The sequence below is a fragment of the Halichoerus grypus genome, chromosome 4 (genome assembly GCF_964656455.1).
Source record: "Halichoerus grypus chromosome 4, mHalGry1.hap1.1, whole genome shotgun sequence".
NCBI lineage: Eukaryota > Metazoa > Chordata > Mammalia > Carnivora > Phocidae > Halichoerus > Halichoerus grypus.
This window is the reverse complement of record NC_135715.1, coordinates 2601466-2626912: the sequence shown is the minus strand read 5'-3', so window position 1 is coordinate 2626912 and position 25447 is coordinate 2601466. Positions and strand designations below refer to the sequence as shown.

Below are 25447 nucleotides of genomic sequence, written 5' to 3'. Positions count from 1 at the left end.
TCTCCTCATAATCCTTTTTAATAATGTGCGTAACTCACACGGCTGCAACCAGTATAAAAGCGGTGATTCTGGATTTCGTATAAATTAACAAGCCAAGAATCATGGTGACACATCAACACACGGGTGCCAAGCGGTAGGACCAAGGAGAGACCACAGTGAAGAAAATGTCTGCGAAAACTCGGAAGCGGGGCAGGTGCCCACGCACGCCAGGTGCCACGGAGCCCGGCCACAGGCTTCGGCGAGGCCAGGATGTTAGGAAAGGAGCAGCACCGCACCAGGGTCCCTGGGAGTCGTGGCTCGGAAGAGTGTTCTCTGCAGGCGATTCAGCTGGCCCTCACGTCCCCCACGGTGATGCAGATGGAGGAGCTGTGCCCGTGGACCGCCGAACACCCGCTGGCATTGCCCCCGGACGTCCCCCTGCGTGTGCAGCCCGGCTACACAGCTCCGCGCTCCCACTGGGTCAGCCCCGGCCCGCCGTGGACCCTCGGGCTCGGGGTCCCTGAGTCAGGAGCAGCACCCGGATCTGGTCCGTCTGGGGGTCTTGCAGCTGCTGACGTCCACAGTCTGCGGCGGCCCCTGGGCTCGCTGCCGCAGGATCACGGGCACCACCATGTCGAACAAGGTCTCGAACAGCAGGTCCACGTTGTACCCGGTCTTTGCGCTGGTCTCGAAGCACATCTGCTCAGCGGACGGCACATCCTTCTCGTCCAGCATCTTGTACTTGAGGATCTTGTTGTAAAGTGCCACCGCGTCCTCCAGCCGCACCAGCTTGGGCACTTTGGGCAGTCCGCCGCCGCCGCCGCCCGCCGTCCCGGGGCCATGCCCTTCCTTCTCCCGGCTCTCTGCGGCCCCGGCCTCGACGAGGTCCACCTTGTTCCCCACGATGGCGAACAGGCAGTCCGTGCTGGCCGTGTCCGTAAGACCCAGGAACCTGTCCTCCAGCTCCAGCAGGCTCTGCGGGTGGTTCACGTCGTAGGTGAGGATGACCGCGACCGCGCCCCGGCAGTACATGGACCCCAGGCCGTGGAACTGCTCCCGCCCTGGCCGGGAAGACGGAAAGACAGACGCGGGTTATCTCTCGTGCCAGGACGCGCCCACCGACCACACCGCACGGCAACCCCAGAGGGACAGTGGAAGCGGACCCCGAATGCACGTGTGGCTGAAGCCAGGCCGGATGGAGACACTGGCTTGCACAAAGGAGTGAGGGGCCCAGGCCCCACGGGATCCAAGGGCAGCGCCCTTCTGCTCTGGGAGGTGCACAACAGCCTGGTTTCCAGGCAAACCTTTGAATTTTACTCCATGCACGTAATTCAGAGGCAGGGTCACGGGCTCATCCTACTTGGGTAGAAGGGGATCCCTGACAAAAAAGAAATAAAGAACCTTTGGTCTGTGAGTCTTAGGAGCATGGACTGAAGGCATGTTACCTACACACATGTATTTATTTAAAACGTGTCATTTGCCAATAATTCACTGTTTTCAGCCAAATGACCAAAGAAACACAAACAATGTCTACCCCAATTCCCAAACATTCTCAAACAGCCCTGACATAGGCCAGGCTGCATCCTCACTTTGGGGCGGGCCGGCTGCCCCCCGTGTCTGGCCCTGGAGAGAGCAGCGTGCCGAGAAAGCCGGCCCGGGCCTACACCGGACCGCTGGCTTCTCCCTCGCACGGAGCCGCACCCAAAGCCAGGGCCCCCTGCCTGTCCAGCAAAGCCCCAGTGTCTCCCCAAATGATCCGGAGGGGAAGGGGTGCTGAGACGGGGCCACCAGGGCTGGCAGGGGTTGGAGGCAGGCGTCCTGCCGAGATGCTGAGAGTCGACGTGATGTGCCAGAAGGCAAGTCTCCGAGGGCCACCTGCTGACCAGCGGCGTGCAACCCAGAGCAGCACGCCTGCCCTTCCGCACCGACGGCAGGGCCGTCCTGGGACAGATCATCTCATTACAGGTTCATGGCAAATTACACTGCCTGCCGACGGGCAGAAAGTCAGCAGCCCCCCAGCCCCCCCGTCGCTTTCGGGACCCACCCCGGGAGGCGATGATCAAGGAGTCTTTAGAAACAAATGTGAACACTGGAAGCAGCAGGTATTAGCTACGAAGAAAAGCAAGACCGGCTTCCCCACCATCAGCCCTGAGCTAGGACTTCTCCGGCAGACACTAATCTCGTCTCAAGCGAGCGATCGGGGCATCGTGAGGTTTTCCAACAGGAGAAATGCTTCCAGCCCCCACCCTAGCTTTCCCGAGGCAGCGACCGCGGGAGAGGCCGGGGGAGGGTCTCCAAGTCCGCGGCACAGTTCGCTGGGGACAAACAGGCAATTGTGCTCAAGCCCGGACCTAAAATACTTCTCCTTTCCAGATAAAAATGTCTGATCTGCCTTTTAAAAACGAAAAAAGTACATAATATTGATACAAGGCAAAATCATAGTAACTAAGGAAGTAGGAACCAAAGAAGCCCATATGCTGGCCTGACGAGTCCATCAGAGCCTCTGTTACAATCCCATCACCTACCGGCCCAGGCGCATGCAGACCGGTGCACTGCGGCCACCGCAACTGAAGAATTTACAGTGAGGCAGTCTGCATACCTGAAATGCTTAAATTCTGTTTTAGATCGAATCTGCAGCGTGTAGGCTGCTTTCCCATGAGTGCAGTGCCCGTCACGGGCGGGCCCACGCACAGGGAACAGAATTCTGAATTTAATCCCAAATGAATTCAAGTGGGTGCCCTGGTATTTGTGGCATGAAGAGCACAGCGAAGCTGGTGGGGGAATCCGTAAGACTCGGCCTTTTGACAGCTGGTTTTGCCAATTCAGTGCTTGAACTCAGACTCTCTAGTGAGTTTTCCGGTGACCTGGGGACATGGCTGAGCCGCGGAGTCAGGCTCCTACCGCTAACCCACGGTAAGCGTCTGCTCCTGGTCCACGCGGGGCCGTGTACCAGCTCCCCTCCCGGAGTCTCTCTCTCTCCCCCCACCGCGTTCCCCAGCCTGGGGCCCCACACACCAACTCCAAAGCCCCGGGAATTCCCGTAGTCCCCCCTCCTTGGCTTCACTGAGGAACTCAACAGCCTCATGGTGCGATTCTGGGGGCGTCAGGGCACCAGGCTGCCCCACCCCAGCCCTCAGAGGGCTGGGGGAAAGATCATGAGCTGTTTCAAGTTTAACCAATGCAGCTGCGGGTCGGCGAGCACCAAACCCTAGGCCGGGTGACAGGGCCAGGCTGCCAGGCTTGGCGGGCCCCTGCCGTGCGGCCTGCCAGCGATCCGGGGGCGGGAGTCCAGGAGAGGGGCCCAGCCTCCTCCACCTCCAGGAAGCAGCCTGGGCTCCCCCTGCGGTGAGTGGTCCACAGGGCTGCAGGTCGGGAGCCTGTGCAATCGTCCAGGAATTCTGGCTCATCCGGGAAGCAAATCAAGACGTGACCCGTTTCCCTGAGGTTCCCCCACATACTCACATTTGTAGGAGCTCTTTCTTTTTTAAGGCTGAATAATCTCCCATTGTATGCATGTGACACACTTTCTTTATCCATTTATCTGTCAAAGAACATTCGGGGTGTTCCCATGCCTTGGCCACCGTGAATAATGCAGCAGGGACACAGAAGTGCCAGTGAGCCACTCCCGGGACGGATACTGCAGGATGCCACCTATCCTGGGGCATCTAAAATAGCCACATTCGGAGACTCAGAGACCGGCCTGGTGGTCGCCGGGGCCTGGGGGCAGGGGAGGGGAGAAGGGGGAGAGGGTGGGGGAGGAAAGCTTGGGCTAGTGACCCGGAGAAGCTGGGTCAGCATGAGGACACTGGACACACCCACGCGGCCTTCCCAGCAACCACACAAAGGGGGCCCCCCCCCACATCAGAGAGGGAGAAACCGAGACCAGAGCCCAGAACTGGGACCCTGGCCCAGGTACCAGGCAGTCTGTGGTCTAACCACCCGTGGCAGAGCTAGACTCTGGGCACAGACCATCTGCGTTCGAGTCCCCACAGCGTGACATCGGGCAAGTGCCTTTGAGCCCCCGTTCTAGTCGCCAACCGGTGGCCAGTCCCACCCGAGGGAGGCTGTGAAAGTGTAAGTAAGGGACACGTGTAAGCTCCCAGGAGTGAGCCTGTTCCTGCTAAGCCCTCAGTCAGATTCCTCCCAGACGAAGCACAAACCCCTCCCCGGACCCCGTGTCCTGGGCTCTTGATCAGACGTTCACACTCCGGCTCCGAGAGCCTGGTGGCCACGTCTGCCGCTGACCGATCCCATCCACCGGTCTTATTTTACGAGCCTTCCTTTTGGAGAACAGCCTTCTCCCCAGTTCCGGGGCGCGTTACCGGATCGGCCACACTGTATCCGTGGAGCTGAAAACAGCCGGCAGCAGGCACAGGGGGACACGAGTCAGCCGCCCACACAACCCCAGGCAGCTGCTGGACCAGCGAAGGTAAACTGCTCGACTGCCTTCTCTTCCACCCTTGGCCGTCCTCAGCCCGAGGACCACCAGCCCTTGACCCCGAGACTGCTTAAACAGTCTAAAATAATCAAATGGGTGGTGTGGCCATCAGAAATCACAATGCTGGCTGCATGGTTTAAACATGTGCATGTTCGGGGCGCCTGGGTGGCTCAGTCAGTTAAGCATCTGCCTTCGGCTCAGGTCATGATCCCAGGGTCCTGGGATCGAGCCCCGCATCGGGCTCCCTGCTCGGCGGGAAGCCTGCTTCTCCCTCTCCCACTCCCCCTGCTTGTGTTCCCTCTCTCGCTGTGTCTCTCTCTGTCAAATAAATAAATCTTAAAAAAAAAAAAAAGTGCATGTTCTATTTCATTATTTCTAAAGTAAGAATGACGCAGGGACCCCCCCACCTGAGAGCACGTGAACCAGGATGCGACCGGGGTGTGTGGGGGGCGTGGGTACCACTGTGATCTGAGCAGCTCCCCAGAGAATGCACGGTGCGGCCAGAGGGGAAGATCCCCACCTCACTTGGTGCAAGCGGGAGAGAAAAAGCCAGTTGTTAACATATGAGAATCAGAAGGCTGCTGATCAAACAGTAAGGTCTACCAGGAAACAGACACAAACACAAAAGAAGGAACTTTTTGGGGGGCCTGGCGCAGAGGGGCAGAAGAGGAGAGCGAGAATCTCCAGCGGACTTCATGCCCTGCACAGAGCCCAACGCGATCCTCGATCCCACCACAACCCTGAGATCATGACCTGAGCGAAATCAAGAGTCAGGCGCTCCACCAACTGAGCCATCTGGGCGCCCCGAAGGAGGAACTTTTAAACGTCCTGCATGGTCTGGAATGCCCACTGGACAGGAGTGCACAAAAACACCGATGTGACCACATGAAAAAGACAAAGAACTCAGATCACAGAACCAGAGATGGGAACGGGGAGAGAGTGAGGGGCAGGCGTGGAAACAGCCTGGAGGAGCCCAGTCAGGGCCGAGCTGGGCCGCACCTCCCTTTGAGATCCTGTAAAAACACAATCCTTCTTCCGATGCTCTCAGGTCCCACCGTGGTGTTATAAATACGACCTGTAAGATTACCGTAGCTCTCTTTCCTATCACTGGGTGCGTTCTGCCTCAAGTTTACCATCCCAGGCAAAATCTAGAACATTCCCACCTGTCTGTCGGTGTTTCTGACCTGACGGTGAGCCCGGCTGGAGAAGGGCCCACGGAAACAAGTACTCCCAGGAAGGCTCACGAACGTTTAGGCTCCTTCGGTGCATTAACAGAAAGGCGGCACCTGTCCCCCCCGGGGTGATGAAAGGACCAGCCGCTTCCCCCGGTGTGTGCACACGGCAGAAGCAAGGACACTTCGTATGAGGATCACCGTCTGCGCAGAGGTCCCAGTCCGCCCGGGTGAGTCTGCCCCCACGGACCGACCTGTGTGCCAGCTAACCACCAGGCTGCCCGGTTCTGTGCTCCGGTGTTAGTGTAGACGTGGCCACGAAGGTTATTTTTCGAGACCTGCAATCAACTTTGAGTAAGTAGATCACCTTCCACGATGTCGGTGGGCCTTATCCAATCAGCTGAAGGCCTTAAGAACCTGAGATTTCCTGGAGAAAAAGGATTTCTGCCCCAAGACCACGGCCTGAGTTAAAAAAGAAATCTCAGCCTGCTGCCCTGCAGACTTGGAACTCAGGACGCAGCACCAGCTCTTCCCTGGGTCTCCACGTTGCCACCCTGCCCGGCAGAATTCAGACCTGAGTCCCACCGTCGTGGGAGCCAAGGCCTTGCCCTCCCTCCCTCCCTCTCTCCCTCCCTCCTTCCTTCTTCATATACTTCATATTTATTTATTTACAAATTCATGAATTTATATACACTGTATTTATATATAGATTTTTATATATTTATATAATATATATTTAAAATATAAGTTATACGTAATTTATATTACATGTAAATATAAATGTTTTGTTGTGTATTTAATTATATATTAAATATATTTTTATATATAAACTTACATTTACATTTTTATATTTATATTTATTTCCATATCCTATTGGTTCCGTGCCTCTGGGGAAGCCAGACGATCACACCTGGAGCCACCCCATGGCGAACATGTCGCCTCAGGAATGAGGCTGTTAAAAGCCGGGGCTCCCCAGAGGGTGGCACTGTCTCAGTGGCCCGTGTCCCCTCCGGCTCCCCCATCTCCACACTGTCTCCCGGGAGGCCCCGATCCCCTGCTGGCCCCTCACATGGTGACCTGGGGGCCGTGAGCAGCACACCTCCCGGGCGGGCAGTCCGCCGGGGCCCCCAGCCGGGGCCCACCCCCAGGCCCGCCGGGCACCACACTGGCCGCTCGTCCACGGGAAGGAGGGGGTCCTGAGAGGGGCTTCTAGCAGCCACACACATCACTGCGACCCAGACCGGTCACGTCTTCACTGAGGACTGCCTGCCCTGCTCCCGGGCCCGACCGGCTCTCTCCCTACACGCAGGCCCCGCGGGGCAGCCTCCTTCCCACAAAACACACAAGCCTCCTGCCGGGGCTTCAACAACTAAACAGTAAACACAGGAAAGCTAGGATTTCCAGATCTGAGATCTAGAACCTTTATGGTGAATGGGTGAGCACAGCACAGGGACCGGGGATGGAAGAGGGAATTAAAGGGGGCATTTTCTGGGGTTTGAAGTGATCTCCTCCTTCTTTCTACCTTTTAGTCTTGTTTCCCGTCCTATAAAAGACAGAACTGCTACGGTCCCCCGCCGTCCGAAGTGGGCGGAGTGGTGGCCCCCAGATGCGTGCGGGCCCTAAGCGCCGGAGCAGGTGGACCGGCCTGAGAAGATGCGGGTATCAGGGGCAGCCAGGCCATGGCGGGGTCCTTCCAGCGGCAATCCACGCCGGGGGCGGGGGGGTGCGGGGGCAAGGGGAGGCACAGAGGCTGACACACGCAGAGGGACCACGTGGCGGCAGAGCCTGGAGGGGCGCGGCCGCCTGCCGCCAGCAAGGGGCCTCCAGAAGCTGGGACAGACGCACGGAACGGATGTCCCTCCAAGCCTGCAGAGAGCACGGTGCCGCCCGCACGTTCACTCCAGACCTTCCAGAACTGACAGAACAAACCCCCGTGGTCTGAGCCGCCCAGGACTCACAGTCCTCGGAGGGCCCCGGGCTGCAGGCCAAGGCCTGGCCTTCCACGGACGCCAAAGCCACAAATCGAACAAGAGCAGGTCCACGTGCAGGGTCAGGCTGCCCAGAGAAGCTTCTACTTCCTCCCCTTGGCCCTCCCACCCCCTCCACACGCAGGAGATGAGCTGGATATCTGTGGCCTGCAGTGACCCAGCGAAGGAGAAGCTGACCAGATGGCTCAGACAGCACTGACCTCGGGTGCCCCAGCCCGTGGGGACAAAGTCTATGTCATCTCCTGAGCCAAGTCAGCGAATCTGCTGACTTCCCGCAAACAAGTCACGAATCACACAGCTAAGTCCCAGTGGACAGCAGCGTCTAAAATGGCTTCACTGTTTCCGGCTCGACCTGGGGCTGCCACAGGAAGGACCTCTGCCCTCTAATCTGATCGCTCGAGAACGAACCAACCACCCACGTCCGGTTCGCTGTCTTCCTTGAGAAACGCCAGAGGGAAGAAGCGGTCACCACTGACAACTAACAAGTTTGCCACCAAGGAGGCGGCAGCTGGTGGCACCCCAAGGAAAGCTGTCCCAAGACCAGGTGTCGAAAGCACAGGTGGCCGGCAACAGGCAGGTTCGGGCAGGGGGACGCAGTCCCCGTGAGTCGGGAGCTCCTCCTTGCCGAGCGGGCAGAGCGGAACCAGTGTGGACTGGCCGTTGGCTCTTGGGGCCCTTGCATGAGTCTGGGGTACTCAGGCCCCCCCGCGGCACCTGCTGCTTCCTGACACGTGCAGACGCCTCACGGGGACCGCACACAGGCCGCCCCGCAGGGCAGGAGAGGACCCCGGCCTTCAGGGTCAGAGGCCCCGCTCCCCAGCCCCAGCTCCAAGTCCTACTCGAGCTTAGGGGCAGACCTGGGCTTGAGAAAAGAATGCCAGCATTTCAAAATCTAGAAGAAAAAGCGACCGGGTGGTTTCTGTCATACCTCTGTTATCAGAAATTGAACAAACTGAAAAAGGCCAGATAAGCACAAAAAGCGAAAAGCCTGGGCAGTGGAGCCAGCTCCTGCCGGACCGCGGCTTCCTCCCCGCGAGGCGGCAGTGGGGACGAGTCTGAGTGAACCGTTCGCGGTTCTCAGACGGATGGGGCTACACTGGGCATCCGCAGCCCCATCCCGAGGCCAGGCCCTTCCCGCCGCACGGGCAAGGCCAAGCCCCCCAGCTCACACGTCCCTGCACGGCGGACCCTCCCGGACCCTGTCCTGGGCACCACCCGAGCCAACAGCCATCAGCTGGATGGTGAAGAGCATCCCTGCCGCCAGAAGGGGCCTCCAGAAGCCGGGACGGACGCACGGAACCCACAATAGGAATGGGGTTGTTTTTCTGCCAGAAGGAAGAACTAAAACCCAACACCAAGTAATGAACCACACCAACAAAAGAGATGATTCAATAACATTTTAAAGATAAGTGAGTAATTAAAACCCAAGAGTCCAATCTAGTTGCTTGCATGTATTGTATAGCTCCTTACATTTTGTTCTTAGCCTGACACCATTAAAAGGTCTTCAAAACCACGGCCCGCTTCGTGACACAGAGGGAAATGGCTGTTCTTGTGGCCACGGAAGGCCAGGCGCCTCCACGGGACCGAAAAGGAAAGCAGGGCTGCAGGCCACGCCAGGGGTCGGGGCCCGTGTCAGGAGACGCGCTCCTCTTACAAATAAAGGCGCCCAAACCCACAACGATCTCCATCTCGCAGAGCCACCGCGTCTGGGACAGAGAGAAGGCTGCTTCAGAAAAACGATCTTGCACATTTCAATATACACAACGTGCTTTTACCCAAATCAGCACATGTGTCATTTCTGCGGTTTGTTTGATGACTTGAAGACTAAAACCAAAAACAAAGAACGTGTCATATGCCCAATGAACTAAATAATGAGCCGCACATAAATTAATCCTTTGCCTGTGACTCACCAACCAGGCTTTCTAAAATAACTACTAAGGTTATATAATAACTGAGGCTTAATTCTCAAATTACTTCACTCGCCTCAGACATGAGTATACTAAAAATAATTCAGTAATACAACCAAATAGTTCAAATAAAGATATGATCTCTAACAATCTAATATTAAGAAAAAGAGGCAAATCCAAAGAAAAGACACTTACATAACAGAATTAGCTCTAAAAAAAAAAAAAACCTCCCACATACCAGTATATTTGATCCAATCTCCTTTACCTCCAACAGATACACTGTTGTCCTGTGATAATTAACCTTTAGAATGAGATTATCAAAGAAAAATTATTTGCTAAATGCTCTACTTACTAGAAGCAGGAAACTAAAATCATTTCAGGCTTTTTAGTGCAAGTTTTTACTTGTTTCAAAGTCGAGACTTTGCAAACACCGCATGAAGAAAGAGAGATTTCTCAAAATACTAAGTTATCTAGAATAGCCTCTTATCTGGAGTACCCCATTCAGTAAACATCCCAGTTATTTCTAACAGCTTTGCTATCCAGAACAGCGTTTTATTCTTCTCCATAATAGAAAGTCTTCTGGGAAATCTACACCGCAGAAAACAAATGTTTTTCTGTTAATTCTATCCCAAGGGAAGCATATTAAACCTTTTCTGAACAATCCTAAGGAATCAAAGGATTTCACAGATGTTTATGATGTCTAGTTATCTTTTGCTTAACAGATTGGGTATGTTCTCATAAAATTCCCTGGAGAGTACTTTATCCATTGGCAGACACTGTGAAACCAGGACCCCCTTCTGGGGACGGCACGGGCAGCCTGGGGGTACCTGGGTATAATTTCATCAATTTAACAGTGCAAAAACCCTTGTAAATCCATCATATTAAAGTATTTTATTAGAACTCGTTTTTTTAAAGATTGATTTATTTATTTTAGACCGAGAGACAGAGAGTGAGCAAGTGTGTGAGGAGGGAGAGGGCAGAGGCAGAGAGAGAGGGAGAAGCACACTCCGTGCTGAGCAGGGAGCCTGATGTGGGGCTCAATCCCACGACCCTGAGATCATGACCTGAGCCGAAATGAGTCGGGCGCTCAACCGACTGAGCCACCCAGGTGCCCCTTGTTAGAATTCATTTAATCCTATTTAAATATAACTATATTATGCTGTACATAAAAGTAAATTTTGGGGGGCGCCTGGGTGGCTCAGTCGTTAAGCGTCTGCCTTTGGCTCAGGTCATGGTCCCAGGGTCCTGGGATCGAGCCCCGCATCGGGCTCCTTGCTCCGCGGGAAGCCTGCTTCTCCCTCTCCCACTCCTCCTGCTTGTGTTCCCTCTCTCGCTGTGTCTCTCTCTGTCAAACAAATAAAATCTTTTAAAAAAAAAAAGAAAAGAAAAGAAAAACTGTCTGTGGGCGCCTGGGTGGCTCAGTCGTTAAGCGTCTGCCTTCGGCTCCAGTCATGATCTCAGGGTCCTGGGATGGAGCCCCACGCTGGGCTCCCTGCTCCGCGGGGAGGCTGCTTCTCCCTCTCCTCCCCACTGGTGCTCGCTCTCGCTATCTCTGTCTCTCTTAAATAAACTAAAAAAAAAAAACTATATTTAGAGAGATGACAGATAGATGGATAGAGAGACAGAGAGACAGAATTGCATGTGAAAAACAGCACCCACTAAGAACACCAGAAAACCCGAAAGGCTGAGTCCCTGCCGGTCTCGACCTCACAGCTCGCTCCTGCAGCGGCCGCAGCAAGCCCAGAGCACTTCTCGTCCACCTGGAGATCTGATTCGGGAGGGCAGGGCAGGGCCTGGATTCTCCCGGCCACGGACCAACCTTTGGGAAGCAAGGCTGCAAAGCCTCAAGCAGTCTAGGGGCAGCTCTCGTCAACCCAGGATGAGACACAGTATGAACACAGTTAACTCTGCAACCCAGCCTGGCTGTGACATTTTGCACTTCACCCCCTAGTGCCCTCTCCTGAGACTCAGCCTGCTCACGTTCCCGGGACAGGAAGGGGCTGCAGGTGGCTCGAGCTGAAACGGGCCACTTGCCAGTTAGAGCTTCACTCGAGAGCAGGGGCCTGTGGCTACACGGTAACCGGCCAGAGTTAATCAGATTGGAAATTAATTAGGTTTGGAATGTGCCTTTGCAGCTGCTGTAGGAAAGGTGCACAAGCAAACAATAGATCAACCAGCTTCGAAAGTGGGAACAAAGTGTCCTCAGACAGGATACAATCACAGTGCACCCCCCTGCTACGTCCAAAGCTCTGGGAAAGGCGAATCACACACTGTTCTCTTCCACGCCTAAGGCCAGGTCCTCACAGAAGAGTTCCGGTGAGGATACACACTCAGGAAGCATTTAAAAAGTCCTCCACTCAGCCTGTCTTTTCAGGTTGTAGGACAAGCAGCAGCCAATCTCAAAGGAAGAACTGCTTCCTCTGCCTCTGGTTACTGACACAGGTGTCCTTGGGCCTCAGTGTCCCCAGCAGTGTCCTCGATTCCGCTAACCACGTGTCAGCACTCCCCCTCAGAACTGCCGGTAAGAGCTAACTCTGAGATCCCACGTCAGGTGCCAGGCGGAACGTCAAGCTAGACACGCGTGCACACACGCATTCACAGGCAGGCATGTACACGCGTGTGCCTACGTGCTCACATGTGCAGTTCGTCCTCCCCCACTGTATGGGGCACATCTCACAGATCTGCAAGCAGAGGCCCCAACCGCTCATGCAGCTGCTCAAAGACCCCCAAGAAGTAAGCAGCTCCTAACACCGACAGTGGAATGAATAGGCTGCATGAGGAAGTGCCAGACAATAAGGGTTTTAAAAGCAATGGAAGGGGGCGCCTGGGGCGCTCAGTCGGTGGAGCATCTGCCTTCGGCTCAGGTCATGGTCCCGGGGTCCTGGGATCGAGCCCCGCATCGGGCTCCCTGCTCGGTGGGGAGTCTGCTTCTCCCTCTGCCCCTCCCCCTGCTCCTATCTCTCTCTCTCTCTCTCTCAAATAAATAAATACAATCTTTAAAAAAAATAATAAAATAAAAGCAATGGAGGACCTCTAAATTCTGTTAAGAAAAGAATGAGATTTGGCCAAGCATTTTTTAGAGCAATGCTACTCTGAAACGTGTTAAAAGGCAATTTTTAAGAAAGGACAAAATCATGACTCCCAAACAGATATAAAAAGTAAATATTGAGGCGCCCGGCTGGGTCAGTCAGTACAACATGCAGCTCTTGATCTCGGGGTCGTGAGTTTGAGCCCCACATTAGACGTAGAACCTACTTTAAAAAGAAAAAAGTAAATATATGTTAAAAATCTTACTTAGCTCATATAATGAGGGAGCCAGACAGATGTCATCACTGAAACACGTCAAGGAGACACAGCTGTGTCTCCCCCCGCATGAGGTCCCAGGAGGAAAGACTCTGCCTCATTCACTGCTCGTCCCCGAGCTCCACATGGCGTCCGATGCGTGGCAGGTGCACAGTGCTGACTGAGTGAGCGAACCAAGGGATTCACACCTCCTGAGTGTTCACTCTGGACACAGAATGAGACTGAAACCAGAGGGAGCTTGGAGGCGGCCACACAAGACTCCTCGACCTTGAGAGTCAGCACAAAGTAGGGAAGATAACAAAACCCTCCCCGCGCGCCCCAAGAACAGGTACAGAGCATGTAAAGGGCACAGTAAGAGACTATAGAATATGATGCCCTTTAATGTTCAGGAGGGGGCCTCTTTATGTCCAGCATTCCTCATGTTTAAGCAACTAATGATTACCATTCTTGGACGTGGACCAACATACTACCATTTTACTTTTAAGTTCTTTATTCCTATTGGATAATCTGACTCCACAGGAACAGGGGTCGTGTGGTCTACTGACTGGAAGCTGGAGCTCAGCATTTGGCAAAATACATGAAAACTAAATGTCCAACCCAAACCACGCCCATCAATAATCCCAAAAGTCATTCCTTAGCAGGTCAGAGAAAAGCCATGAGATAGGAACGAGGACAGCTCTCCCCACCTTACAAGCACTGAGGGTCCCTGCTGGGCCCCTGGGGAAGGGAGAAAGCCCATGTGTGGGTCTACTGAGCCACACAGGGCCCCTCAAGCCCACCATCCTAAGCTTCAGAACCAACCCTGGAAATCAGGTTCACTACTACAATTTGAGGACGAGATAAATGAAACTCAGAAACAGAAAGGACAATATCCTCACAGAAAAGTGTCCCCACTGATTCAACCAAAAAAAAAAAAAAAAAAAAAATCCCAACTCCCAAACGCAGCCGTGAGTTGAAAGTTGGCACCACTAAACTGCTGAGTGGCATGAGTTACTCCAAGAAATGCCACAGACAACAGCTTTTCACAAGACACACAGTCACACATCAGCCTTCTGTTTCTGAGCAGAAACCCTGCTTTTAGGGAGGACACAGCCGACTCGCAGGCCACCCGTCTCTGCGTGGGGACACAGCCCTGGGGGGCTTCCCGGCACACAGGCTCGACCAGCCCAGAGTGTTTGCGGACAGGCCAGGCTGAACGTCCGTACCACAAACCAAAGGGAGTGCTAGTCCTTCCCCAGGACTCGGACACGGAGACCTGGACGGCCACCAAACCAGGCCCGCGAGCTCATGGCGCCAGGCAGAGCATCCCACTGGCCCTTCTTGAACAAGATTACCCAGGAACGGCGCAGCTGATCAGGGGTGACAGATTCGGGACCTCTGTCTCAAGGGCAAGCCCAACACCGTACTGACCTACTGGCTCTCTGAGACAACATAATCTCGGGCATGGCGTATATAAAGCTCAGGTAACTCTATGTGGGAAAAGAGGGGAGGACGCGAATCCTGTTAGTTATGAGACAGGTGGCCCAAAGGTTGGAAATATTTTGAACCTACGGCTATCGGCTGCTGCACTTCACAGGCTCTAAACAGGGGCATGGGGTACGCGTGGTCACATCGTGTGTGCGCGCAGAGACCGCGTCCTGCTCACAGCATGCCACAGGTTCACCTCCCTTAGACCAGAGGTCACCTCTGTGAAGGACATGCACCCTGCGTGACCAAGTGCAGAAAGCCTGGGGCAGGCTGCCCAGCTCAGCCACTTTCGGGGAGGCTGTTGAGACGGGGTCCCTGAAGGACGGCGTGGTAGCTAATCAGCCAACACAAACAGTAGCACATTCAAGCTGTTCTTTACAGCTGAACATTAACTTTCAAATGCGGGCAAGCATTTCAGGTGTAACCTGAACGAAAAGGCTTCCTACATGGGGTGTAGCAGTTTATCTACCCCACAATCTCTCCTGATGCCTGTGAAGGCTCCTAATAATGAAATTAAGACCTTTCAAAGGATAAATAAGGAAAACAGATCAGCAGAATACAAAAATCAAAATGAGTGCAATAGCTATGCAACTTTAGTTAGAACACTGCATTCTTGGGGCGCCTGGGTGGCTGGGTCGTTAAGCGTCTGCCTTCGGCTCAGGTCATCATCTCAGGGTCCCGGGATCAAGTCCCGCGTCGGGCTCCCTGCTCAGCAGGGAGCCTGCTTCTCCCTCTCCCTCTGCTGCTCCCCCTGCTTGTGCTCTCTCTCTCTCTGCCAAATAAATAAAATCTTAAAAAATAAATAAAATAAAATACCCCTCTCTTTAAAAAAAAAAAGAACACTGCATTCTTGGGGCTCCTGGGTGGCTCGGTCATTAAGCGTCTGCCTTCAGCTCAGGTCATGATCCCAGGGTCTCCCGGCCACACGAAGCAGCTGTAAGGCACCGAGTGTGACGGGCGCCCCCGGGAGCCAAGGCAGAGCCCTGCTGCTCCCACGGTCCGGGCCTCCGGGACGGCAGGGGCTGCACATCGGCCACCCGCACGCCCCTCAGCAGACAGCTCCCGAGCGGCTTCTCCCAGGGGTGCCACCTTGACCTCCCAGCAGACTGACGCAGGGGAGGCCTGAGGAGCACAGGGCCTCTGAGATGACATCACCGCACAGGACACAGAAAGGCACGGAGCAGGGAGAAACAGCACGGACTCCCCACACTCTGGCGCCGGCCCCTGTTCTGCCACCAAGTGGCCATTGGACGTGGGACACTAACTTCCAGGGTCTGTCTCTTCATCTCAAAGAGGAAGAGGCTGAGAAGACGCACGGTCGTAGGGAATCGCACCAGCCTCTGCCATTTCAGCCTGTGCCCCATTACACGGATGGGACCGTGAAGGACACCGGCCCAGCCAGGACGGGAGACCCTGAGCCGCTCCACAGCTGGATCACGGCGCCCGCGCGGGCCAGACTGGTCTCGCGTTTGCTGCCAGCAAACCCACAGAGGTCAAAGCTAAGCTCCTCTGTGCCCACGGGTCCAAGGCCATCTGATCCACGTTAAAAAGGAGCAGGAGGGGGAGGTGTGGAGGGAGCTGAGCTGTTTCAGAAGCCGGAGCCCAGCACGCGGAGAGGCCAGGCCAGGGGGACGTCAGGGCCACAGGACAAATCGACAAGCATTGATGAAACACTCTGTAGGAGTTACAAGCTCAGCTTGGCGTCTGTTGAAATGCAAACACTGGAGGAAGCGCATGCATGTTGGTTAGCTCGTGTTGGTTAGCTCGAGCCAAGCAGGAAGGCAGAGCTCAAGAAAGGGCTGGATTTTGAATGCTGGCTGGACGTAATTTATCACTGGAAACCAAGGGATTCATGGCCACAGCACCTCTCACCAAGCTCCACAAGTGACCTTCTTTCTAAAAAAAACTGCTGAAAAACATGTATCATGTGACCTCGCTGATATGAGGAATTCTTAATCTCAGGAAACAAACTGAGGGTTGCTGGAGTGGTGGGGGTGGGAGGGATGGGGTGGCTGGGTGATGGACATTGGGGAGGGTATGTGCTATGGTGAGCGCTGTGAATTGTGTAAGACTGATGAATCACAGACCTGTACCTCTGAAACAAATAATACATTATATGTTAAAAAAAAAAAGAAGAAGAAGATAGCAGGAGGGGAAGAATGAAGGTGGGGAAATCGGAGATGGAGACGAACCATGAGAGACGATGGACTCTGAAAAACAAACTGAGGGTTCTAGAGGGGAGGGGGGTGGGAGGATGGGTTAGCCTGGTGATGGGTATTAAAGAGGGCACGTTCTGCATGGAGCACTGGGTGTTATGCACAAACAATGAATCATGGAACACTACATCAAAAACTAATGATGTAGTGTATGGTGATTAACATAACATAATAAAATAAAATTAAAAAAAAAAAAAAAACTCTGATGAGACCCAAATGAACCATGAAATGTGTGTTTTATGGCCAAGAAAATAAATCAAGACTGAAACCTTACAATTCTTAGGTCTCTTACTCCTAGGGCCGGTCTGCAAACACCCTGCCTCGTTCCAGACACACCTGCATTACAGCTGAGAAATGAACGAACCTGCAGTGCAGAATTACCCACACGCACCTGCATCAAGTCAGCAAAGAAAAACCAGCAGCTGACTACTGTCCTCACAAAGGTGGTGGAGTGTTAATTACCTACATAATAAATCCTCCAAGTCTGTCCGTGAAAATGGAAGTATCTCAAACACTATGCAACAAATAAAGGCTAATACAAAAGCCAACCTTTTAACAAATGGTGTTGGGTCAACTGGTGTTGAGCGTACATCAACCATAAAACCCAAATAGCCTACTCGTAGGTAATTCACCTGAGAGATGAAAATTTATGTTTACACGAAAACCTCTATGTGACTATTTATAGTGGCTTTATCCATAATCACCAAAAACTGAAAGCAATCCAAGTATCCTTCAGCTGGAGGACTGACAGGAATGAACACTCACCACAGCACAGATGAATTCAAATGTGTTAAGCGAAAGAAGCCAGACTCAAAATGCTCCATACTCTATGACTCTAGAAAAGCCCAAACTCTAGGGACAGAGACAAGTCGGTGCTATCTGGGGCCGGGAGTGAGCAGAGAGACTCCCAGGGACACAAGACTATCGTAAATGGTGGAAATGGTTTGTATTTTGGTTGTGGTCATACAACTATATGTATGTGTCAAAACTCCTAACTATACACTAAAAATGAATTACTGCAGAGACGCAAACATTCAATAAACCTTCCTTAAAAATAAAACACACCCTAGACAATTTTACCAAAAAACAAAAACTATTACCTATGCAAAACTTGTTGCCAATTTTTAAACTACAAAGCCAAAGCTTTTAAAATTCATGTGAAAAAACCTCCCTGGTCTGCCTAAATAGTGGGTTAAGTACGAAACAGGGTCCCACTATGTGTAATTTAAAGAACAGGAGCAGAAACCTGGAGTCCACAGAGGCACGTGCGCCAGGAGCCTGTCTCTCCACAGTCACGTATCGGGACGGAAGATGGGCGAGAATTAGATATCAATATTCTTCACCTTTGCTTTCAGCACTTGAAAAAGATGCCACTTCTTTCTGACTGCCATGGGGTCGGATGGGATACCCGCTGTCATTCGGATTCTGTTTCTCCTCTGGCTGCTTCCGAGACTTTTCCCTTGTCTTTTGGTTTCAGAATTTAGTTCTGATGTGTCTTGGCAAGGATCTCTTTCGGTTTCTCCTGTTTGCGGTTCTCTCAGCTTCTGGAACCTGCAGGTTTCTGTCTCTGGCCGAATTTGGGAAGCTCCTGGCCATGATTTCTTCTAGGACTCTGTCAGCCCCACCCTTTCTCCCGTCCTTCCAGAACTGGGACGGCGCGGTGTTGATCTTCCGCCACCCCACTGCGCCTTCTGGTTTTGTTACTGTACTTTTTCATTCAGAAATTTCCCTGTGGGTCTTCTTTAAATCTGTTTTTGCTGAGGCTCTCTATTTTTTGTCATTTGCTCAGGGGTTCATGATTGTTCACGGAAGCAGGCTCAGGATGGCTGCTGTCATCATCCTAACGCTTGTGGGGTAACGCTACCATCTTGTGGGGTAACGCTACCATCTCTGTCAGCTCCGGACTGGCATCTCGTGATTGTCCTTTTTGACTCAGTTGGAGATCTTCCTGGTTCTTACATGATGAGTGTTTTTGTTTTTGTTTTTTATTAAAACCTGGACATTTCCATCCTGTGCTATGAGACACTGGATCTTACTTAAATCTTCCTTTTGAGCTGGCTCATTCGTCCCAGCAGGGGCTGGGGGGCTGGGGGCTGGGGCGGGTACTCTCTCTTTGCTGACAGGTGGAGGCAGAAGCCCAGACTCCCCATGCAGCCTCCACAGGCACCGCTGAGGGGGAGGGCTCGTCACCCCCCAGCGGGGATGAGAGCCCTAGCTCCTACGAGATCTTGATGGTGGGCATGGGGTGCTCCAGCTTGTTCTGAGTGTTTGGCTGGAGTACAGCAGTTCTTGTCTAAAAGGTTTGTTGGGATACCTGGGTGGCTCAGTCGGTTGAGGGTCAGACTCTTGATTTCAGCTCAGGTCATGATCCCGGGGTCCTGGGATCGAGCCCTGCATTGGGCTCCCTGCTCGTGCTCTCTCTCGCTTGCTCTCTCTTTCAAATAAATATTTTTTAAAAAATATAAATAAATAAAAAAGAATGAACAGTCATTTAAGCTCGTGTGTATGTACATGTGTGTAAACTGTGTGTAAACATTTTTTCACAGAAAGGGAAGTTATGTGAAATCTCAACAAAGCAAGAGGGGCAAGTTCGAGTTGAAATTATAAAGCCCAGATTATCTTCCAGAGACATTGAATGGGATTCAGGCATGAGTTACGAGTAGGGTTGACCTTAATTAGTCAAATTCTCCTGAATCAGCACCACACCAGTGAGCCTAAAATACCTCTTCCCACCCCCAGAATCCTCGGCGCCCCCTCCAGGAGGACTCTGGGCGGCCCTCCCAGCACACGCACTGTTCACAGGCGTCCTTTGTCCGCTGAAGTCTCGCAATATAATGGCGCCTTGTCTGCCCTGCTGAACCCAGAACCCTCGGTTCCTTCCACCTGTCTTAACACCCGCATTCATATTCCGGCCACTGTTGCTGATCGAGAGAGCAGAGGAGTTCTGCGAATGCGGCCTCGCACCCAGAGGGTGCCCGCTCAAGGCCACTCGCAGTACAGATGTGGACCCACCCCCGAAGGTGTGGGCTCACCCGCGTCGCGGGCCCGGCAGGCTTAGCGGCCGATCTCAAGTGCAAACTAAGATTTTTTGAGTGGGGGCTCATGTCAATCTTAAGTCCAAGGCGCCCCCACCCCAGTCCAGCTCAGAGTGGACCACACAGCGCCCCCTGTTGCCTGTAAGTGGTCACGGGCTCCCCCAATCACTGAACGCCAGACTCTGTGGGGAGTTTCTGTAACCACAGAGAGGGCTTTTAGAGAAGTGTTCTCCCCTCTACATGACCCAAACCAGGGCTCAGCAAACTTTCTGCAAAGGGCGAGATCGGAAAAGTTTTTCTCTTTCTGCGCTATACGGTCTCTGTTGCCACGAGTCAGTTCGACCGCTGCAGGGCGAAAGGCACCACAGTCTCGGGGCGCCCAGGTGGCTCAGTCATTGGGCGTCTGCCTTCGGCTCAGGTCATGATCCCAGGGTCCTGGGATCGAGCCCCGCATCGGGCTCCCTGCTCAGCGGGAAGCCTGCTTCTCCCTCTCCCACTGCCCCTGCTTGTGCTCCCTCTCTCGCTGTGTCTCTCTGTCAAATAAATAAATAAAATCTTGAAAGAAAGAAAGAAAGAAAGAAAGAAAGAAAGAAAGAAAGAAAGAAAGAAAGAAAGAAAAGAAAGAAAGAAAGAAAGAAAGGTGCCACAGTCTATAAATGCATCAGCATGGCTGTGTGCCAATAAAACCTTATTTATGATGACTAGGGAGGGCCCGGCTCAGTCTGCTGATCTACAAGAAGGGGATGTCATCCACCAGATGCTCTCCTGTCACACGAACACCAACTGCTGGGCTCAGGACCACCATATTCGGACCTCCAGAACCACTCAGCAGCTGCACGAACGTAATCAGAGAGCCAACGAAGACCTGAGAGCTCCAGCCTCAGCTCCACGGTTTGCACAGGCTGTCCCCTCACTTCAGCACCAAGCTCTCGGGGCTCTTCAACTACACAGTCCTCACAGGCCAGTCCAAAGGATCAGTGATCAGCAACCGTGTGGTCCCTGCCAAAGAGAGCTACTCGGCAGCTCATCCGCAACACCACCATCTTTGCCCTGTCATTCCCTGGATCCAGGGGCAGCTGCCTCCCGGTGGAGCTGGGGGCTGAGGCTTCTACGAAGAGTGGAAGGAGGATGATGGGGGCTCACGGTCCTCAAGGATGGTCCGTCGCATCTGAACATCTTCAATTGTGTGTGTCTCCCCATCCTTCAGACGCTCACAGGGCTGAGGCCTCGGCTCTGCCACGGGGGCCAAGACCTCTCAGCTAACTTCACGGGCACCATGATTTCATACCCAGACATGCAGCATCTTCTCCTGGGTTGCACCAAAGTTATTCGAGAGAAAGATCTTAAACCAACTGTCACCTCTGGGATGCAAGGATGGTTTGATGTCCACAAATCAATGTGACACATCCCATTCATGGAATGAAAGAAAAGAATCATATGATCATCTCCGTAGATGTAGCAGAACTGTGTGACAAAACTCAACATCCATTCATAATAAAAATCGTTAACAAAATAGGCATGGAAAGAACACATCTCAACATCTAGTCATTACACCAAGTGCTCTGAATCGCCCCTCTCTTTGATCTCTCCATTTATTGCAGAATTACTTACTGGGGGCCCACTCAAGCCTCTCTTGTCCTTCTGTGACATTCTTGCTGCTGGTAATCATGGTCATAAGCCCCCAGGGCTAGGAGATGATTGTTTCTTCATCAAACACTAACACAGCGCTTCCTCATTCCGGGTACTACTGTTCAAGCACTTTGCCAAGATTAACCTACTGATTCCTATCAACGCTTCAGGTGGGTGCTACAACCGTCTCCATTTGGTAGAGGAGGGAAATGAAGTGGAGACACATAGCCACAAAATCACACATGTGGTCAGTGGCTGTGGCTGGCAGAATGGCACACCCCCACCCCGCAGAGAAGTCCTAAACCCTGGAGCCCGTGAAGACGTTATGTTACATGGCAAGGGGGACCAACGTCGCAGACAAATTCAAGTTACTAACCAGCTGACCTTAAAGCTTAACAAGATGAACCCAGTGGAATCACAGGGGTCCTTTAAATGTGGGGGAGGGGTGCTTGACCAGTCAGGGTCCGAGAGACACGATGAGAGACACCATGGCCTTGAGGATGGAGGAAGAAGAAGCCACGGCATGCGGGCAGGCTCCAGAAGCTAGAAAAGGCACCAAAACAGATTCCTCCCTGGAGCCTCCAGAAAGGAGCACCGGTGGTCGGCACCTCAGTTTTAGCCCAGTTAGGACTTCTGACCTGCATTTTTTAAGCCACTGAGTTTGTGGTGCTTTGTTAGAGTGGGAGCGGAGTACTGAAATAGGTATTCGTCCTCGGAGTGGGGACGACTGTGACAAAGTTGGACGTGGCTTTGGAACTGGGCAACGGGCAGAGGCGGGAAGAATCTGAGACACAGGATGGAAAGAGCCTGCCCTGCCTTGCATAGGCCGTTAGGAATACGGATTCTAGCAGCCCTGCTGGCGAGGGCTCAGGAAGAAGAAGGAAGCACAGTAGAGAAAACCTGTCTCATCTTTCAAGGATACCCAAGCCGGCATGAAGACTTCAGGCAGAAATACGGATGTTAGGGTGTTGCCAGTGTGAGCTCAGATGGAAACAGGGAACGTGTTCCTGGAGGCTGGAGGAAAGGGGATCGAGAGTTCCAAAGCGGTCTTCGCAGGACAGATACTGGGGATGCAAAAGTGAGCTGTACCCCCCCCACTTCCAGGGGCTGCCGCCTTGAGGTAGGAGCAATAAAGGAGGGGGCTAGCCTTCCAGGGCTCTAGGGATGGAGTTTCTTTGGATGATCCCATGTGAAATGATACCACTTCTGTCCTTGTTGCCTCTCCCCCTCCCCTGGAGTTGAAAGCCCACGGAGCAGCGGCCCCAGGCGTGTAGGAGGGGCTAGGTTTACCAACCAAAGGCATGACAGAGAAGAGAGTGGTGGCGGATTCTGCTGGGGCCCCATCTCGTCTCTGGGCAACGGCCTTTTGCTTCCAGAACTTATCAAACCTTCACGGTGAATGTCCCACATCTGTCTGCCCAACTAGGCAAGGGTCGGGGTGAGCAAGACACAATGAACGGAATGCACGGCACCTGGACAGACCAAAGTCTGAATCCCTCTTAGCTTCGGCCAGCCTCTATGGCCCCATCCCAGACGTGGACGTGATCTTACCCCCCTCGGGAGGCCTCTTGTGTCAATGAATAAGATACCTATTAACCAGCCCAGCAAACCTCTCCTCCCCCTCCAGCTTCAGGCAGCCAGCCACTCTGCTGCTGGAAAGAAGAGTAAGACTCTCCGACCCCTCCTCTCTCCTCTACGACTGAACAGCCTGACACCCCGCACAGCCCCACACCCCCACCCCACCCACCTCCTGTGACTAGGGCCAGCACTAAAAACGATCCTCTCGCGGGTCCGTAAACTCTGCCTTGGTTATGAAAAGTAAAATGAACACAGCTTAAAACCCAGTGTCTGTGGAATAGGAAGGACGTTCAAGAGCAAGACAAGGAAAAAGCAGAATCCCCTTCAGGGTTAAACTTTTGAATTTCCAACAAAGATTAAGGAAAGGTATCTATTCATACCTGTCTAGGCATCTAGTCATACGTCCAGGTGGCCCATAACCCCACAGTGGCTGGGGTGCCAGGCACAGAGATGGCCTGTGTCAGTGCTGAGGCCAAGCCTCGGGCACCCTGTGCGTGTGGACACAAGTCAGCCATGTGGACACAGGGCCTGGCCCCCCCGTGGCCCCGGAAGCCTGACCCAGCGCACACTAAGGGTTCCAGGAACAAGAAGGCAACACCAGGAAATGAGTCGCCGCCCCCGGCAGCCGGGCGAGATGGCTAGGGCCAGTCATCGGCTGTATTACAAAATCCTCCGATGATCAAGATTCCGGCTGATCATGCCCTGGTCACTGAAGAAAGTGGCCAGTCAAAATTACTTCGCTACTTCATACTCTTGACGCCAGAGACACCTGCTCTGACACCAAAGGTCAGCTCCTCTTCCAGAAACACCGCCTCCCACGGAGAAGGGCCGCTCCTGACGGCAGCCACTAACAGAGCCACTCGGTTGGGGACCCCAACACCAATCCTGCATCATCTCCTTGTAAACCGAGGATAGCAATGAAGGCCAGCCGGCCAACTAAAGGATCAACAGGGCCAGCCTTGTACAAAACAGGCAGCCGAGTCATTTCAATGCGATGTGACTTCTAGAGCTTGAGTTCCATCCCTACCAAATGCTTAGTGCTAGAAAGTCGGCTTTAAGGAAAGCATCCGGGAACATCACTGCGCAGCCTGGAGAAGAGCAGGGACGGCTACATGTGTACCTGGGAGACGCTGTTTTCATAGCATGACTGCAAATCATTTAGTCGGACATTAACCACCCTACTAAAAAAGACAGCAACAAAGAAAGCAGGATGGAGAAGGGTAGGTGGACATCAGTGAACTCCATTAACTCCACTGTAAACAGAGGACTAGTTCTAATCTTGTTTACTTAGCAGACCGGTGTGCCCAAGTTGGCAATCTAAAATTTCTAGACAGGACCTTCGGGGATATAGGTCACTTGTGAAAGTGCTGGGCTTCTGAAAGTCATGCTCACGGAAAATGTGCCCAACGATTCACAGTGTCTTTACCTGAGGCGTCTTCTTCCTTTTCCTGGGGAAGGAGGTAAACTCCATGATAGGACTGTCGTTGGCAGCGTACTTTTGCAGAGTTAACTCACCGAAAGCATGAATCAAGACCCTGTGATTTGCACTTTGGAAAAATCACAAATACTACATGTACTAAAAATAGTTCATTACTATCTTAAAAATGCTTCTGCAGAAAACCACTTCAAAGCCCCATGACAGATAGGAGCGGAGATCGGACAGGTGGTAAGTGAAGTGGGAAAGGCAGATGTGCTCAGCACTGACAGCAGAAGCCTGAGCTTCCTGGTCTCCTGACGAAACCCCTCAGGGAAGGCCCTGTGGCTCAACTTCCTCCTTTGTAAAGAAGGGGTAATTACACTAGCTTTGCTCACCCCTCCAGGGGGTTGGGGCTATCAAATGAGATCATGTTCCTGAGCGTGGGGTTCCCATTAGCAGGATGATGGGGCTCTGGAGCCAAGCCACCACGGGGTACACAAGACACCAGGAGCCTCTCTCTTTGGATCCAGGGGCACTTTTCAAGTGTCACCTGTATTGTCCCTAAGACCCACCGAGTGGCTGAAGTTTCCCAACCAGCAAAGGAGAACAAGCAGAGCAGAGAGGGGCCAAGTGCGGCCTCGACCGTGACTAGGGGCCTGATCCCGAGATGGGGTCACACGCAGTGCGTAGGCGGGACCCTGCGCACGGGGACCCTGTCCTGGGGGAAGTCTTGCCCTGGGACACCCCGGCCCTGGGGGATGCTTCTCTCTCGCTGGAAGCACCTGGCCTGCGGAGCCCCAGGACAGTGAGCCCGAGCGGGGCCCGAGCGGGGCCCGCCCTCACCTGCGGTGTCCCAGATGGAGATGTTGTAGGAGCGCCACTGCTTTAGGTAGAAAGCACCGCCCACCGTGCTGACCGTGTCCGGGAAGCGCCGCTCCATGTACCTCTGCAGCAGCGACGTCTTGCCCACGTTCATGTCCCCCAGAAGCACGATCTTCCCGTCGGGCTTCCTCATCTTCCCGCAAGAAGCCCCCTCCTGCCCTCCGCGCCGGTCCCGCCGTGCGCCCCAGGCGCCGCTGGACAGCCGGGCGCCGCCCCCGAACGCTCGGACCCGGGGCTCGCAAGGACCCAGACTCGCGGAAACCCGGATTCGCGGGGACCCCGAACTTGTGGGGACCCGCCGGGCCCCTCCGGCTCCGACGCCAGGGAGCGCGGAAGAGGAAGTGAGTCTCCGAGCCCGTGCGGGAGCTGGAAACCCAGCCCGGCGCCCACCTGGGGTGTCCGGACTGCAGCTCTCAGCTCCCGTCGGGGGCGCCCC

At 53.5% G+C, this 25447-nt stretch overlaps 1 protein-coding gene across 1 annotated transcript; it reads right to left on the bottom strand.

The window, feature by feature from the left end:
* On the bottom strand, positions 1–25447 carry RAB20 (RAB20, member RAS oncogene family). The gene is made up of 2 exons (XM_078070085.1): positions 24973–25447; positions 1–1040 (listed from the first exon to the last, which is right to left on the bottom strand). The coding sequence occupies exons 1-2, from the start codon at positions 25142–25144 to the stop codon at positions 505–507; spliced, it is 708 nt and encodes a 235-aa protein (XP_077926211.1). The 5' UTR covers positions 25145–25447; the 3' UTR covers positions 1–504.

Bases quoted from the DNA above. Each gene is read 5' to 3' on its own strand.
- RAB20 (XM_078070085.1), bottom strand. From the start codon at position 25,144: ATGAGGAAGCCCGACGGGAAGATCGTGCTTCTGGGGGACATGAACGTG. The intron at 1,041-24,972 runs GTGAGGGCGGGC...CTTCCCGGCCAG, and splicing joins CTCCATCTGGGACACCGCAG to GGCGGGAGCAGTTCCACGGC.